A 17,447-nucleotide genomic window follows, 5' to 3' on the forward strand; every position below is an offset into this window, starting at 1 on the left:
GGACTCTCAGCCCTTCACATGCTCAAGTCCCTGAAACCTAACAGCTGTTCTGTAGATTCACACCTAATGGTCACTGAAAATAAGTAAACCAATCCTTTTTTTGAAATGTGATAGTACAGGTGCGTATGGAAGTGTGTGCATGAAAGAGAGGCACTGCAGAATAAAGTGAGAAGCAAAGACTAATAGCACACATGTTACTATTGCTTGAAGGCATTCAAAATCCCTAAATGGGTGAGACTTTCAAACACAGCTAGAGGATTTAGAACACCACAGAACTCCCATTAATTTAAATTAATTTATGACAATGTGCTGAAGTGAATTATCAAGTGACTAGTCTAAGGCTCAGAGAAATATGGGACAATATATATAACGGATTTATATTTTCCATCTGAAATTGGTATTGAGTTGACCGAGGCAGGTAATGAACCTCAGTTTAATATGAGACAAAATAGTCATCTACTTACCCCAGTCTTGGTGGCTGGTTGCTACCAACGGAGCCATACCAAAGAGAAAAGAAAAAGGAGGACATGTTTACTACCCTGAAAGAGTTCATGAACAACAGAAAGATTAGCAAGGATTAGAGATCTAGAACGCACAAACCAGGCAAGCTCTGTGGGCAGAGGAGGCTCACTGATAACGCTCCTTCTCCTAGTGCACACACCCTGGCCTCCCTCTGCTTCTGTAACTCCCTGCTTCTGGCACATCTTGCAATAGGAAAGTGTGGGACCAGCCTTGCTTGTTCCCACAATTCCTAAGTCAAACCAGCTGCCCCAAATGGATTCCAATCTGAACAACAGACAAACTGGACACAGAGATAGGACACAGCATCAGAGAACAAAGATGTATAGGTGCAAGCAGAAATAGAAAAGCTTTAGGAAACTGGATCTTGTGGTATCTGAACTTCTGGAGCTGTAATATAGATATGGATCATGATTAAGACAATGGGGTTAAAGTGTCACCTCATTTATCAAACGATGACCAATTTCAGTTTCTAAATCTGTATGACCCAGTGTGTATCTCCAACTGACTCCACCCCTCAAAATCAGGCACTCACTTGGTTTGGCTACTGGGTCCTCAGCCACCTGGTAAACGTCTTGCATGCACAAAATGAGTGTATGCTTAGTTTTGTGTCATCATCAGTTACTGACAGACAATTGGGCCTTGTATGTGCAGTACTGAGGACTCGCTCAATCCGCCACAGAAGCGCATTTGATAGAGAGGTAAAATGAGGTTGAGCAGCTCACAAAACTACTACACAACAATATTCAAATGGAATTCCAGGCAGTGATGATGGACAGAATGTAACTTACCAAATTGGAATTTAGGTGAACTGGGTGGAAATTTTGTGTCAACTTTTTTTTTTTTTTACATTCTCCACCCCAAATAAACAATAAAAAGAACTTTTGATTAGAATTTTTTGAAGTTTGACAACCAAAAGCATTTCTAGTTTTTTAAACAAAACACCAAAACATTCTGCAACAAGAGTTATTAAAAACAAAAACAGCCCACAGTTTTGTCTAAAATTTTCATGGAAAAGAAAAGAAAAGTTTTTGATCAGCTCTAGAATACAGTCAGGGCACCAACACTATTGCTTTCTAGTGAAAAGTGCCATGCAGTCTTTAAAAATCACAAGTGGTAGAAGCCTTGGTTTTGCTGTCCCATCTGGAAGGCAACAGCTTCAGCAAAAGCCATGTTATTCATAAAGACTAGTGCTGACTTAGAAGGAGAAATGCCATTTATTGAGTCTAACATCTTTTTCCCCAAGTGCCCTGACTTTTCCTTTTGGATCTCCTGTCCACATAGTGATCATGCCTGCTACTCCTTAGCCTGTAAGATCTGATGTGGTTACAGTCTCAAAAGGTAGGTTTCACACAATAGGAACATTTTGGAAGTCACAAAATAGCCTTTTGCGTACTCACACTCTTTTTACCAGGTTCCCCAAGTGCTGCTACTGTGGCGAAGTACTGAATGACACGTTTTGTATTCACGGTCTTGCCAGCACCAGATTCTCCACTAAAAGCAAAGGGATAACAATGACACCATTAAAAACATCCATAACCCGTCCTTCTACCCTCCAATCCTGCCAACTCTTCATTTCTGACAGGCTCTTCTCAGCTGCCTATTATGCTCCTGTTATTAATGCTTGGGCTTTTGGGTGGCAATCATACCACTGACGGAATAAACATGGAGGAATGTTTGCAACAGCAATAACTGAGTATTCACCTGCCTGAGCTCACAAGTATGACAATAATTTGCACTGTGTAGTGACTTCCAAATAATTGCAGTCCGTCGCATTACAAACGTCAAGTCTCAACACTTGAGGTAGGTGAATGTTCAGCCCATAGGTAATGGACCCCAAAAAGGCAAAGTTACTTGCCCAGCATTACAAAGCAAGTAGCTGAGCTATGAATAGCATCCAGAGAACCAGGCTCTCCATCCTGTGCTCTGCCCACTAGACCATGCTCCCTGTTTTAATTGTCCTGGTAAGCTCCCTCCCTAACTCTTGACTGTCTCGTTTAAATATATTTTGGTCTGGTGAAATGTGCCAAATCAGCTACTTTGAGCAAAGAGGAGATCTATCCAGAGGGGAAAGTAAGCGGATGTGCCCTGGTGTGCAGTTCCAGCAAGAGCTGGCTGAGCTGCAGCAAAAGCCAGCAGGAAGCTATTGAAAGAGCTGGCAGGGATCCGGGTTCCAATAGAACAAGACCTGTAAGAAATTTTAAGTTACTTTCATGTTGCTTTCCCAATGTGCCTCGTGCCTGTACTGCAAAGACCACATATAGGTTAGAGAACAGGTCACGTTCAATTAAGTCCTGAGCTACTCGTTTCACACTGGCTACCGCACAGCCATCAGATGGCAACAGCTTCCAATCACTAACTCAGAGACATTAAGGTCAGAAGAGACCGTTGTGATCTTCTAGTCTGAGCTGCACATTGCAGGCCACAGAACCTCACCCATCGCTAACCTCTGTTCAGTGCTGCTGCCGGGAAGGAGGGCAATTGGGGCAGCTGCCCTAGGGCCTGGTGATCTGAAAGGGCCCAGGGCTCCTGGCTGCCACCATGGCAGTGGCTGGAGCCACAGACCCTTTAAATCACTGCCAAAGCCGCCGCACAGTGTGCGCCAGGCAGCGCTGAAGAGTCTCACCCCCTCCCACCTCTGTAGGGACCCGTAGCTAGTCCCTCCCCCTTTCCTTGGGGTCTGGCAATTCTGTTGGCAGCCCTGCCTCTGGCTGAGTTACTGAAGTCCTCAAATCATAGTTTAAAGACTTCAAGTGATAGATAGTTCACCATTTATATGAATTAAAACATGCAAAATAGTCACCCTAGAAGTGCTAGACTGGGTACTGTGTTCTTAAGCACACTGAAAATGGATGTTCAGGATGTCATCCTCCTGAAAATTGCTCAGCAGTCAAGAGTTAACTGAGTTTCCTTCCCATCCATTCACAGACATTACAAAAAGAAAGGTCCTCTTGAAATGCAATAACAGATTCCCAAACCAGATGAAAAAAAACCAAACCACTTACGTGATCAGCATAGACTGGTTCTCTCGATCTAAAGAAAAAGAAAAGTAGAAGAAAGGGAGATTATTAAAAGTATTAGTAAGACACTAAATGCTACAGTGATTTCTCCAATCTAATTTCAGCAATCAAGTGATATTCCACCACTTCCCCAGGAAACTATGCCACAATGTAAAAAGCAAAATGGTCTTTCTGTTCATCCTAAGCATAGCTTTGCTCACTGCCAATTGGCCCTTCTGCTCATGCCTCACTGGACCATTCGAAACAACTCCTCTCCCTCTCCTTGATGTTTACACAGAGATAGCTCTTTTATATGCATGATTATTGTAAGTGCACTCAGTACATTAACAACTTAAATTTTCATCGTAGATTAAAAAAAAACACCAAACTTTGGCCCAAATACATCTTTATTTTAATTCCACTGACCTCAGTGAATTACACCCAGAGCTTATGTGGCCCAGTCTGACCATAATTGTGCCATAAGCTGATAAACTAACTTCCCTTCACAGCCATGTTAATGTCAACATCTCCCAGTTCTCTACTCTCTCCCATTCTCTTCCAGTTGCTAGTCCCCTTTCAACAGCAGGATGAGACTCCTGCATCTTCTAAAAGAATATGTTAAAAATCATATGCTCCAGTAATTGCTTTTTTGCATTTCCACCCATAATAAGATTTACTCGCAGTAGATAACATGTGTACACCATCACTGCCCTCTAATGGAAGGAATCAGACTTGATCAAATATTTATTTCTAGTGGATACCAAACCTAATGCTACTAACTGCTAATGAGATTTTCTACCAATTCAAGAGCCAGTGCATGTGGACAGGGAACAGAAGATCCAGTATTCATTCCCCCATAATTAGGTGTTCAGATTTCACAGTGATTAGTGTGAAAGAGGAACATAGATGATGCATGTATAGTTTAGACCAGTGGTTCTCAAATGTATTTGATAATATCTCCCTTTTTTGTGTGTGAAATAGGTTACATCTTTGCCACACAAGTACATATGCCAATTTAAAAAAATCCACCATGCAATTTTGCTAAATATTAAATCAGTCAGTCTTTGATTCAAAACAGAGACAATGATCCATTGGCATGCGAGCAAAAGCAAAACTGCCATTGTGGTCCATGCTTACAATTAAATGTGTATGCCACATCATAGCAAATGGATTAACACACAAATGGCAACAACTTTGCATAATGCTATGTAATCTTAACAGAAATCTGTCAAAATGCACAGCACCATCTAGAGTCAAATGCACAGCGCCATCTGAGACACTGATATGTCTGGAGGAATCAACTTTGCCAATTTTTCATTGCCTTGGGTTAAATGTGCTCTAATTTTTCCCCCCAAAAGTCTCATGACCCCTTCTTTGAATGCATTCTGCACTCCCCTAGGTGCCTCCCCCCAGTTTGATAACTCCTGGTTTAGAAAGCAGTCTTGGTATCTGTGTAGTAACTTCTGTGGATTTGTGGCTCTCCCTCATTTTTACTTCTGGTTTGGTTTCTCCTCGTTTTGTTAAAAATCCTCTGCAATGAATTACTGTTTGAAAGCGCACCAGCCTAACTACAGAAATAGTGCAGCTTTTAGGACATAATGAAGAAAGAGGCAGATACAACGATTTCAGACAAGGATGTGTCAAAGCAAAAAATCAGATACTTATTTTAACATAACACATCATGAAGGTGCTCATGAATCTAGAGTTAATTTTCATTTTAACTTGTATTTTTCCTCCTTCTCTGCCGCTCATTAGATTAACTGAAATCTTTGCACATTGGTATTCTTAAAATAGAGTGTGGGGCACATTTTCCCCCAGAGAATTTGGAAGTTGCAAGATTAAAGACCTTTATTTCCTATTTAATCTAAATGTACATGCCTTTTTCCACCCCTCAGGATCTATTATTCTTAATTATTATTAACATTAACAACAACAATACCTGACATCATCATATTTTCCACATAATAGTAGATTTTCAAAGTTCCAATGGTCACACAGACCGCTCTTCCCACACTCAGCACAGAACATTCTTTAGGAATGTTCATCATTTGGGACTGCAACCGCAGAGTAGAGGAGGTGATCAAACTAGTTTAATCCAGTTACATTACCCTGAAACCTATTTTTATATTCTATCCCTTGATTGGATAAGCTTATTCTTCTTACAAGACTTGAACAAGCCACTAGGGTATTGTATTTTTCTGGAAGAGGGGGTTATAAACAAGAATCAGGGAATTTTAGGAACTGTTGGACTTTTTCCTTTTTGGGCCAGATCAGCTTTGCATAAGACAATGTGTGTGGGGGGGGAAACAAGCTATTATAAGATATGAGTAGGTGCAGAATTTAAAGTTTAGTTTCCTTGTCTCGTTCACACAAAGTAATTGCATGAGCATAGCCAAAGCTATGCTTTCAGGCATGTGTCATTAGATATATGCAAGAGAGGTCTCCTCCACAACTATTCTGAGGAACTTGTCCCATTTAAATTCTGGTAGAGTTCCTCCTGCACAGCCGAAGCCAATTTATTTTTAAGTTTGAGTGAATACTCATGGACTTTGGGTGGGGGTATTAACACAGTTCCATTATAACCTATGATGGATTGGCCTTCAAAACACCCAGTAGACAGAGAAAGTGAAGCACAAAAATTAAGTGGCACATTAGCCCAAAGTCAGAGTCAGTCACTCAGTGGCAGTATCCAGGATAGAACCTGAGGTACATATTCCTAATCTTCCAGTTCTGAATTCTAAACCCCATTTTACAGTATGTGGATACTCAGTGCTGCTAGGTCTCATATTTAAAATTCTATCCAATTTTATTTTTAAATCAGCATCACTCACATAGGCAAAACACAGAAATTTCAGGTTTGAAATGCAAAGGATGCTACTTACTGCGCAGCATGTCGTTGTATGCATTATCTGCAATGGAGAAGATGTGAGGAGGAGCCTCTGACCGCCTCTTGCCTTTGTATGCACCAACCACCTCTGGGTTGTAGACTGGAAGCCATTTGTAGGGGTTTATAGTCACACAGAACAAACCTGAATAGGTCTAAAAGGGAACCCAAGTAGAGAGTAAGTGACCCTTATATAGAATGAGATTTAAGAGAGAGATCTCAGTTTTAATATCAGTCATCCATTAGCTCTTACATAGTGCCTTTGACCCAGATTTTTAAATGTATCTAGGCACTGCTCCACTCAGCACTGAAAAGCCTAGCTGACTTAGATGACTACCGGTAAGTCTCATTTTCAAAAATGGCTTAGGCACCTAGGGTATCTATCCACTGCAATTAAATACCTGTGATTGGCTCATACCACTGACTCAGGCTCACAGAATTGGTCTGTGGGGCTGTTTAACTGCAGTATAGATGTCTGGGCTCAGGCAGAAGCCCAGGTTGTAAGACCCTACAAGGTAGGAAGGTCCCAGAGTTCAAGCTGTAGCCTGAACCAGAATGTCTTTGCTACAGTTAAACATCCTCATAGCCCAAGTCCAAGCCAGCCAGCAAGGGCCAGCCACGCATGTCTAATTGCAGTGTAGACATATCCCTAACAACCTCAGCCTCCAAGTCAGGCTATGTCTACACTATGGAGTAGGGACAGGGAACGCGTCTGCTCTTCTGAAATTTTTTTTTGGAAGAACAGATGCACTCTTTCGGAAGCCCTGTAACCTCATTTCACTTCCGAAAGAGGAGGTTTTTCCAAAATTTGGCCCAGCGTAGATGGGCCAAATTTCAGAAAAGCCTCTTCCGAAAAAAGAATTGGAAAAAGGTGCGCAAATTGCAGAGTGCAATTTGCATACCTTTTTCCAGAAAAAAAATGTGTAGTGTAGACATAGCCTCACTGTCCTTGATCCATTGAATTTTACAAAGGAAAGATAAACAGCATGAACCCTGGTTAATATATAAGAAGCTAAAGAGCAGAGGAGCACACGTAACTTCTAGTAATTTCAGTCACAATTGCAAATATCAAACTGAGGGCAAAATCTGGCCCATGAAGGTAACTGCTGTTGAACCTTGTCTATGTGGCTAATAGAAATTGCATTGATCTTTCTTTTGGGGAATCATGGTACCAGGGAAGGATTTAGAGCCAAATAAGAATGAAGGACAGATAGGAAGGGAGAGAGGGATGAAGGCTGCTGAGAGTAAAATAAAAAGCCAGCTTCCCTTACACTCAATTGCTATTACTGCTCCTCCTCCTTCAAACAAAAAGCTAAATCCTCCAAACCAGATAAATGCGAGCCACTGATGCCTAAGAAACCAGGCATGTCTAGGCTTTGGAGGACTCTTAATTAGGACTGACAATGGTATAAAATGAACCAGGTCTCCAGTGTTTGTCCATTCTGCTGCCCCATCCCACCACTGGCGGCAAAAACACTGCCTTTGTTTGCTTTGATCCTTAGTTTCCTGTTCAGAATCAAAATTGAGCCCGCAACCCATTTCCTTTCTAAAATGTGGGAGTTACCCCCCCCTCCCCAAAAGAGTCAGTCAGCATTGGAAGCAGAGTAGAAAGTAGAGGTAAAGCCGTTAGCACTGCATGGCATTTGTGGAACACATTTCAAAAGACTTGATTTTAACAAATGACCCTTACATAAATCATCCAGTGGCTATAGCGCCTGTTCAGATTGTGCAGAACAGATGCCTCATTAAGGTGGGTCAACATAGCCATGTCCTCAATCATATCAAACTTCGGGGGGTTCATCTGCTGAACATCATCTTCTTTTACAGTGACGGTCTGCAAAGACAGGTAAGTGCAACAAATGGTCCATGTCGCGGGACAGACAGGTGTCAGGGTTACAAAGGTACAGGGAAGGGACGTGGCTTCCCCAAAAGAGACAGAGGAGGTCAGTGGGGCTATGTCTACACTGCAGTGTTATTTCAGAATAACTGGTGTTATTCCAAAATAACACAGTCTGCTTCTACCCACAAGCAGTTATTTCAACATAAAATCAAGCTGGAGGACTTCTTAGTCCGACTTCTGTAACCATCATTGTACGAGGAATAAGGAAAGTCGGAGGAAGAGTGCTCTAGCTCAGACTTCCTGCTCTGTACACGGCGCCAAAGGAAAAATAAGCTATTTCGACTTAAGCTATGCAATTAGCGTAGCTCGAGTTGCGTAGCTTATTTCGAATTTAGCCCTGCTGTATAGATGTGCCCTGGCAAAGCCAGAAATAAAATACGCATCTCCTCAGCCCCAGTACAGCACAACCTCCATATTACACAAACCCCAGTACACATTGTCTCCCTAGCTCATTCTTTTACAGAAAGTTATATGATCTTGGAAATCATTAAGTATATTGCAGTTTAATTTGTTTTCTCTGAGATAGGGTTGGTTTGTTGCATATTTTGGCTCTTCAATATCAAAAAGAAAATGTACAGAAAACAAAACAAAACAAAAAAAGAATCACACATACACAGGTTGTGATGATTTGATTCTGTTTATACCAACCAGCACACATTGATAGACATATAAAAAAAGATTCAATACCTTTCCATCCACAGTCTCTACAGTGACTTTGCCACCGCTGCTCTCTTTAACCTCAGCTTCTATATAAGCGTTCTTTTCATCGGGAATCCAACACTTCTTCTTACCTATGGAATCAAACAGGTAATAGTTCAACAGTTGCATTTAAATGAAATCATGTTGCATAGCTATTGATTAATATTGCTGAGATTCCTTTCATACTGTAAGCATACCAAAACACTTTAAAGCAATATCACTCCTTCAAACCAACAGCTTAACATCCACCAACAGCCGTGGGAACTGCATATGTAGAGGTGAGGTATAAAGTCCTTGAATATTCCTTTTCTGTTTCCCATTTGCAGATTCAACTTTTCTCTTCTACAGATTCTTTCATCAGAGTATACAAAATATTTCACAATCATTAATTAACTGTCAACAACCCTGGAGATAGGTGGACATCACCAATCGATAGCTGGGAAAACCCTGGCACGTATTAAGTAAGTTCTCCAAAGTCCTACAGCAAACCACTATCAGAACCAAGAGCAGATGTCTCAGGGTATGTCTACACTACCCCCCTAGTTCGAACTAGGAGGGTAATGTAGGCATACCGCACTTGCAAATGAAGCCCGGGATTTGAATTTCCCGGGCTTCATTTGCATAAACCAGGCGCCGCCGTTTTTAAATCCTGGCTCGTTCGAACCCCGTGCCGCGCGGCTAGACGCGGCACGGACTAGGTAGTTCGGACTAGGCTTCCTAGTCCGAACTACCGTTACTCCTCATTCCACGACATACCCTCATATTTCTTGCCTTCCAACCATGTGGCTTAACCACACTGTCACATTCTGTTAAATTGAGGTCTTTGTTATGTAAATCATTAATAGTAGTAACAATGTGTGTTCAGCTACAAGCCTCTTCTTTCCTGAGCTAGAAGTAATTACGCTATCTCCAAAGTGTCTAAAAATATTACTCTTTACACAATAAATCCCTCCTAATGCAGAATCCTATGCATTACTCTGTCTCAGGATCCTGTATGAAAGCACTGCAAGAAAAATAAGTGTGGGAAACAAATCTTATAAAATGAGGCCTGTAGACTAAATTTAAATCAGACAGTGTCATTAAAAATTAAGTCCATGTATACAGACTAGATTTCAGGTGGATATGTAGACAATAGGAAGTCAGGTGGATATGTAAATAATAGAGTCCGGTGAGAGCAATTTTTTTTTATTATAGTTGTGTCAGTGTGCTATACTTTTTAACAAATATGAAAAGGTCGCTCTCCTGAAGAGCTTATAGTCACAATGTTCCCCATCTATAAATCCAGATAATATTCAATTCACCAACTATTTCAGATTAACAGGACAACAGCAGAGGAAAGCATCTTCTGTCTTACCATCAAATGCCACAGTTTGTAATATCATTATCTCCTTATCACTCTTCCTGAGGAAGGGTGCAGCTTCCCCGAAATCTGACATGTCCATCATCTTGGCAAGTTTTCTAGAGTGCAACCCAGAGAGAGAACAAAAGGATCTAGGCTATAAAATAGAAAATATTAGTGTTTTAGAACAAATCTGAGGTATGTTCCAAAACATACAGAACAAAATGATAGGGTTTAAAGCTGTCAGAGAAGCCTGTAATAACAGTGCCTACAAATTTCAAATGCTACCTTGATAAGTCAACCAAAGATTATGGATCAGGTTGTATCCTGAGTTAACCTCTTCCCTTCAAAGCTCTTTGAAGTCAACAGAGTAGTAGCCATAGTTATGAATCACAATTTTCTCCATGGAAGAATTTGATCTAGGCCTTTTTTTCCACTGGCACAAATGGTAAACTATCATTTTAAATGGAAGTTCAGAATATAAATGGAGATCTGAGCTCTTGCATGTGAAAACTGATGCACTTCAGTCCTGCTTGAGAGTCATTCACAATGAAGTGTCATTTGAGGGGGAGATTTTCAAATCCACTCAGAACTGCCTAATTCTTCTCCTGCTGAAGTCCTTAGGAGTTGGCTGAGTTGTTTGAAAATTCGATCCTATCTTCTTAGGATGGTTTAACTGCTAGATGTTACACGTAAATGAGTTTTCTTGACATGAATATTAAACAGGATTCAATTTGTTTTAGTATCAAAGCACATTTTAAAACAATGGATTCATAGTCTTGAGGCAGCTCAGTGGGCAACCGTTAAGTGTACATGTTGTTTTCTCTAACATGCTCTTCCAGAAACAGAGATGTGGGGAGCCAAACAAATATTTGTTTCCTAACCATTTTGCTTATCTAAATATTTGCTTGTCCTTAACATTCTCAAGATAAATCCTGTAGTACGCGCACACGCTCAGGCTGAACTCCAACTGAGCTGTACAGGAATTTTGACTGAGCAAGAACTATAGGATTAGACTGTCCATGAGTGTTCCTTTTTAGACCATATTAAAAAAAGCAAAGTTATTGGGATTGAAATGACCCTAATGCTGAAGAAAGACAGTAAATGGCATATGTTAGAGAGACTAATGGAAAACACAAATGTGAAAAATAGTGCAAGAAGCTTAGAAGCTAGCTGGATAGCTCATGATGCCTCTGCTATTTTCATTTGAGATATGTGGGCAGCATTGATATAATGGAAACCTGTTAAACACTCCATATTAAAGCTCATAAAAGTCACCCTTAATAGTAACCCTTAATTCCAGGGAAGTCATCAGAGATTAATTTGTTTGCATATATCTTTAAAGTTTAATCTTTTCAGAAAGATCGGTCTGTTACAGTACTATGCATAAGGTCCAGCTAGGATTAGGGAACTATTGTCCAGCATGCTGTACGGACAATAAAAGACAGTCTACTCCCAGAGGGTTTTCAGTCACATTTACCAGATTTGTTCGATTTTCATTTACTCAAGAATCCATAATTAAACACTTTTTATGCCTATATATTGATTCTTTCAACAGATATTCACTTCAGAAGCTTTAATGACCATGCCAGGGCCAGAAGCTAAAGAGAAATTTGCAACAGGCCCAAGTTAAGCCTCTTTGAGGTTTCAGTTTTGATTATTTTAGTTGATTAATTTTACGGAATTCTTAAGAAGCCACGCAAGGATCCATGTCTGGATACATGCCTTAAATACAAAAACCAGCAATCACTTTTATTTGTATTGCTTTATATATTTAACACAGTTGTGTTTCTAGAGCTCCCTGTTTTAGCTGCCACATAATAATCCATCTCTTTCTCCTTAAATTAGCCTATGGTCTTGTAACTAGCGTATGGTCACTGCTGACAACTACTTCAGTGTCACTTTGAGCTGACTGAAAAGCCCTGAAGTGATTTAACATCAAGATCCTCATGATACCATCTGAATTGCTAGGGCCTCATCACTTGAGAGGGCTGTATCAGGATGTCAGGAGAAGACTTGTTATGGCACCAAAGGTACAGCTACACTGCAATTAAATACTTGTGGCTGGATCCTGTTAGCTGACATGGGCTCATGGAGCCTAGGCAGCAGGGCAGTAAAATTGTAGTTTTTCAGTCTTGGGCTGGAGTCTGGAACCCCATGAGCAGGGAGGATCCCCAGGCCTGAGCTCCGGCCTGAACCCAAAAGCCCACAGGGAAATTTTAAAGATCAGCAGCCCAACCCTGTGAGCCCATATCCAGTGATACAGACCAGGCACAGGTGTTTAACTCCATGTAGACATATCCAAAAGACTTCTGAAACCACATCTAGTCATTTATTGAAACAGAATTGAGACAAATGTGCGGGTATCAATTCAGTGTCAAATGTCTGAGTACAAATGTGGTCACTTTTATATCAGCCCAGTATATGATTCTGTAAGGCTACAATATAAAATAAGTTACTTTCACAACATTAATGTTATATATGTTTGCTCATGATAGCTGTTACAAGGCTTCTCTCTCAGTTCTTGGGTACCCTATTGAGCTACACCCTCTCAACACTGAGGGTACGTCTAGACTACATGCCTCTGTCGCCAGAGGCATGTATATTAGGCTACCAGACATAGTAAAATGAAGCGGCAATTTAAATAATCGCCGCTTCATTTAAATTTACATGGCTGCCGCGCTGAGCCGACAAACAGCTGATCAGCTGTTTGTCGGCTCAGCGCGATAGTCTGGACGTGCGGGTGGCGACATCAAAGGTATTTGTCGACCACCCAGGTAAACCTCATCCCAGGAGGCTTACATGGGTGGCTGACAAATACCTTTGATGTCGACACCCGCGCGTCCAGACTATCGCGCTGCGCCGACAAACAGCTGATCAGCTGTTTGTCGGCTCAGCGCGGCAGCCATGTAAATTTAAATGAAGCAGCGATTATTTAAATCGCCGCTTCATTTTACTATGTCTGGTAGCCTAATCTACATGCCTCTGGCGACAGAGGCATGTAGTCTAGACGTACCCTGAGTAAATACTGGACAAGCACATCAGCTAGGCATTTTACAACATTATAAAACAGCACTGCTAAAATCAGGGGACATGATCCTGCGACACCATTGTGTGCAAAGCTCCCATTTACTTTAATTGGTGTTCCATGAGTACAGGGCTTTTAAAATTAGGCCCTTGTATGGCTGTTGGGAGAAAACAAGACAAAACCATCACAAGACACAATAAATTATTATTCAGTCCATTGCATCCACACAAATATTTTTAAGTTATTGTAATCAGCACATGTTGGCTTGACCCAAATATTCTGAAAGCCAACATCTCAAATCATCCTAACCTGTAACAAAATAATAATAATGCTTCACACTTGTATTGTATCTGAAGGACTTGAAGCACTGTATACATTATCTGAGCCCTACAACACTCCTGGGAATTTTGGTATATCCATTTTCTAAACGGAGTAATTGATAGTTAAAGTAGTTAAATGATTCATCCAATGTCATCAATAAATCAGGTCCAAGATTGGAAAGCAAGAGCACTCGTTTACCAACCCTGCTTTGCCTTTAGCCAGTAGACTACACAGACAGGGAAGTCTGATTAGCAGGATCAATGAAGGCAATCAGAGCATATATTTGAGTCTCAATTAGTCTCAAAGGGTTGCAAATTCAGGCCATCCTTTAGAACTCCTTGGGTATCCAAGCTTCCTGAAAGTTTGAAATGCATAATACATAATCTTCCTTAGATGTTGGGGAACACGGAAAATGTGATTAACATATAATAGCTGATCTGTTCACCAGCTGCATAACAGCAAAGAACCTGCCGTTTTGGCTCTGCCAGCTGGCTAAATGAATAAGCAAGCATTAAATAGAGAACATTTCAAGAGCAATATTTGTTTAGTACCTTACCATTAAGACAGTACTCTAGGGTTACTAATAGAGGGCTGTTTATTTACTGGCATCACTACTAAAAACTTAAGTTGATAGCAGCATATAAACCAATTATAAATGGTTATAACACAGTTGATGACAAATAAGTAGGTTTAGAAGTAAGAGAGAGAAGTACCTACCCTGTAAAGCAAAGAAGAAAAGCATCAGGGTTCTGCTTGATGCTGACTTTTTATACACCTTCTTCAAGGTCACTGGTGAGAGCATCAGTAGTTTTCCTGTTTCTATATTTGTCTCCTGAGTCCTGGAAGAGGAGGCAATTCTACAGAGTGTACATGTGAGGGTATGATTCTAGAGACTGGGGGGAGTGACAGGCTACTGAGTTGCTTCCCTACCCACTCCATTCTTGCTGGATGACTTCATGGAATATCTCCTATCATTGCCAAACTGCCTGTATTTGAACAATGGCAAGTGCCACTTTTGTCAAAGAACCTAATTGCTGTTGGCTAGAAAGAGAAATAAAAAACTCAGAAGTAATTACTTTGGAAAATAAATTGCCCTAATTTCTTATACAAAAGATAAATGATCAAAAGATGCTTTGGGTTCTATGTACCTCTAGTGACTATGGACCAAATATACACTGTCTGCAAATAACAAAGCTAGGAACTGATCCCAGATCTCCTTAGTTCTCCAGTACCTTAGCTACAAAACAATCCTTCCTTCTTTCTTCCATGGCCCTAAAGCATCAAAACCAAACATAAGCACTATACAACTTCTAATTATATGCAATGGCTGGAGAGTGAAGATGGTGAAGAATATAATGTTCCTATCAGAAAAGTTAACCAGCAGATAGTACTTAAAGCAGTAGTGTAAAAATTAAGTGTGAATGTGCCATCTTATGCTTCAAGAAATAGTCCAAGATCAGTCCTCAATGCCTGGACAGTGGAAATAGTTTAATAAATCCTGATCTCACTTTGTTTCAGCCCATAAATAGCTAAACAAACCAAAATCCCTACAAATATTGAGATATCCAGGTTTATTAGGTTCACCAGCATGCCAACTTTTCTGAGTCTCTTTGGGTTCCAGTGTAATTGGAACATACATTACTAACGGAATGTGAAAGTTGCAGATACTGTTGGTTGACTACAAGACAAATCTGGAGAGTGTTAGTTTGAAAACAGAATTCCAAGAGTTAAGAAAGTCAAACATCAAATGTTTTATTCCTAGATTTATACTAAGATTATTTTTGTTTGTAATCAGTCCAAAATAAAGACTTACAGATTTAAATATGCTTTTTTTTTTTTTTTTTTTTTTTTTTTTTTTTTGAGATGCTGCTCTAATGGAATGGATCAGGACAGGTTACAAAGTCAAGGGGAGGACATGAGAAGAGAAGAGCTCTCAGAATAGATAAACTAATAGAGGAGATGATGTGCTATGCTTTGAGAGTATGGGTGCTTTCCTGACAAGATATGCTTAGAGTTCCAGGAGGGGAGTACATCGCTTCATACGGAGCAGGTTGCTACATGATAGAAAAGCAATATTCCTTACCTAGAAACCCAGTGTGACTGAGTTAAAGGAGCTCAGGAGATAAAGGAAAAAGTTTCAATATGTTGTTTAATTTGAGCGCATCCATACAAGCAACGTGCATTTGTATATAAAGCTATATGCTACAAGTCCCTTGTAGTCCAAAGTGCTGTGGCAAATGTGTTTTTCACATATCCACTGAAACAGTTTCATTTCATTTCCTCTCTCAAGGCACTGCTCTAGATCTGCTTAGCACTTTTCAACACCTAAACACTAATGATCCACACAACATGAGGATGGATAAGAAACTTGCTTAAGACTACAGCAGGAGTTAGTGGCAGAGGTGAAAAACAACTCAGCTGTTCTTGACTCCAACTTTTGTACCCGGAACACTGGACAACTGTTTAATATTGTGTTTTCCCCAGTTCAGTCCCACATTCCAGCTATCTTGTGCTCAGAAATGATTTCTAAGGCCACGCATTTTGTGATTTACTGTTATATACTGGTTCTGAACAAATAAATTTCACCCTCGGGATTTAGACTAGTTGGATGTATAATGAATGAATGACCCTGTCAAACTTGATTGGACTCTCCTGATAGTGCTATGCAAAAATATGGTAGACTGTATACATGGTCCAGATTAACATTTATGGGGATACTCTTAATCTGCTACTGAAGACTGGGAATGCTCACATCACTAGTGGATGGAGTCATAAAACACCCAGCCCCTCTTCCCATGTGTCCTTTCATTGTTGTTGGTAGTCCGTCGTGTCGGATGATGATGTCTTCAGCTTGCACAGGCTTATCGGTTGTGGACTCACATGTGGCTGAGGAGTCCAAGCCTTGAACGGCATGGGCGTTCACAGTGGGTGCAAAGGAATTGCCCTGGCTCTGTTGGTGTGGCTGCTACTGTTGCTTTTCTCCTCTCACGAACATCAATCAGGCATATGCGTGGCTGCTGTAGTTGTTGTACCATGTCGTACGCCAGCCTGTTCGGTCTTCTGCATGCTGCTCTAGCTGCTTTGGCTTTAATCCAGCACGAGCAATGTTGGCCTTTATGCAGTCTTTATACCTCTTGTGAGGCCTACCTTGACTCCTTTTGCCCTGAGAGAGTTCATCATAGAGGAGTTTCTTAGGAATTCTTGACTCCTCCATTCGAATGATGTGCCCTGTCCAACAAAGCTGGGCTTTCAGAATCATGGCTTCAATGCTTGTGATTCTTGCTTTGTCAAAGACTTCCAAGTTCGTGACTCTGTCCTGTCATCGAATGTGTCCTTTCATACTATGTTAGTAACTATATTTTCAAACACAGAATTAAACACTATCCGATTACATTAAGAACATGACTTTTATAGCCCCACTGCATTATTTTTATATCTTCTGTTCTGCACATATTAATCCACCTTAAACTTATGTTCATGCAAAGGGCAGTAAAAGGCTGTTGAGCAGCTGATGCCAATGCCATTTCATGGTTTGTGTCACTTTTAAGAGGCGTAAGGTAGCATTGGGTGCCACACAATCACACTATTTTTCTTCACAAATGCTCACATGACTGGTCACTGAACATCTGTTATTCTTGCTTTGTCAGGTGTCTCTCTCTCTTTTGTTTTACTACTCACTAAAAGAGACAACTTGATTGAGTTAGGCAACAGTGACAAACAAGGGCATTAGCCCCTGCAAAGCTACATTTAGAAAGGTT

General features: G+C 40.6%; 1 protein-coding gene across 1 annotated transcript in view; it reads right to left on the reverse strand.

Moving 5' to 3' along the window:
* Positions 1-15,503, reverse strand: part of MYH15 (myosin heavy chain 15) — a 70,759-nt gene extending 55,256 nt beyond the window's left edge. The window contains exons 1-8 of the mRNA XM_075908240.1: positions 14,407-15,503; positions 10,356-10,497; positions 8,990-9,093; positions 8,093-8,236; positions 6,401-6,557; positions 3,525-3,552; positions 1,920-2,013; positions 465-485 (exon numbers count right to left, since the gene is read on the reverse strand). Coding sequence (XP_075764355.1) covers positions 465-485; positions 1,920-2,013; positions 3,525-3,552; positions 6,401-6,557; positions 8,093-8,236; positions 8,990-9,093; positions 10,356-10,446 — 639 coding nt within the window. The 5' untranslated portion in view covers positions 10,447-10,497; positions 14,407-15,503. The remainder of the gene's footprint in view (positions 1-464; positions 486-1,919; positions 2,014-3,524; positions 3,553-6,400; positions 6,558-8,092; positions 8,237-8,989; positions 9,094-10,355; positions 10,498-14,406) is intronic.
* Between the last annotated feature and the right edge of the window lie 1,944 nt (positions 15,504-17,447).

Source organism: Pelodiscus sinensis, chromosome 1 (genome assembly GCF_049634645.1).
Source record: "Pelodiscus sinensis isolate JC-2024 chromosome 1, ASM4963464v1, whole genome shotgun sequence".
NCBI lineage: Eukaryota > Metazoa > Chordata > Testudines > Trionychidae > Pelodiscus > Pelodiscus sinensis.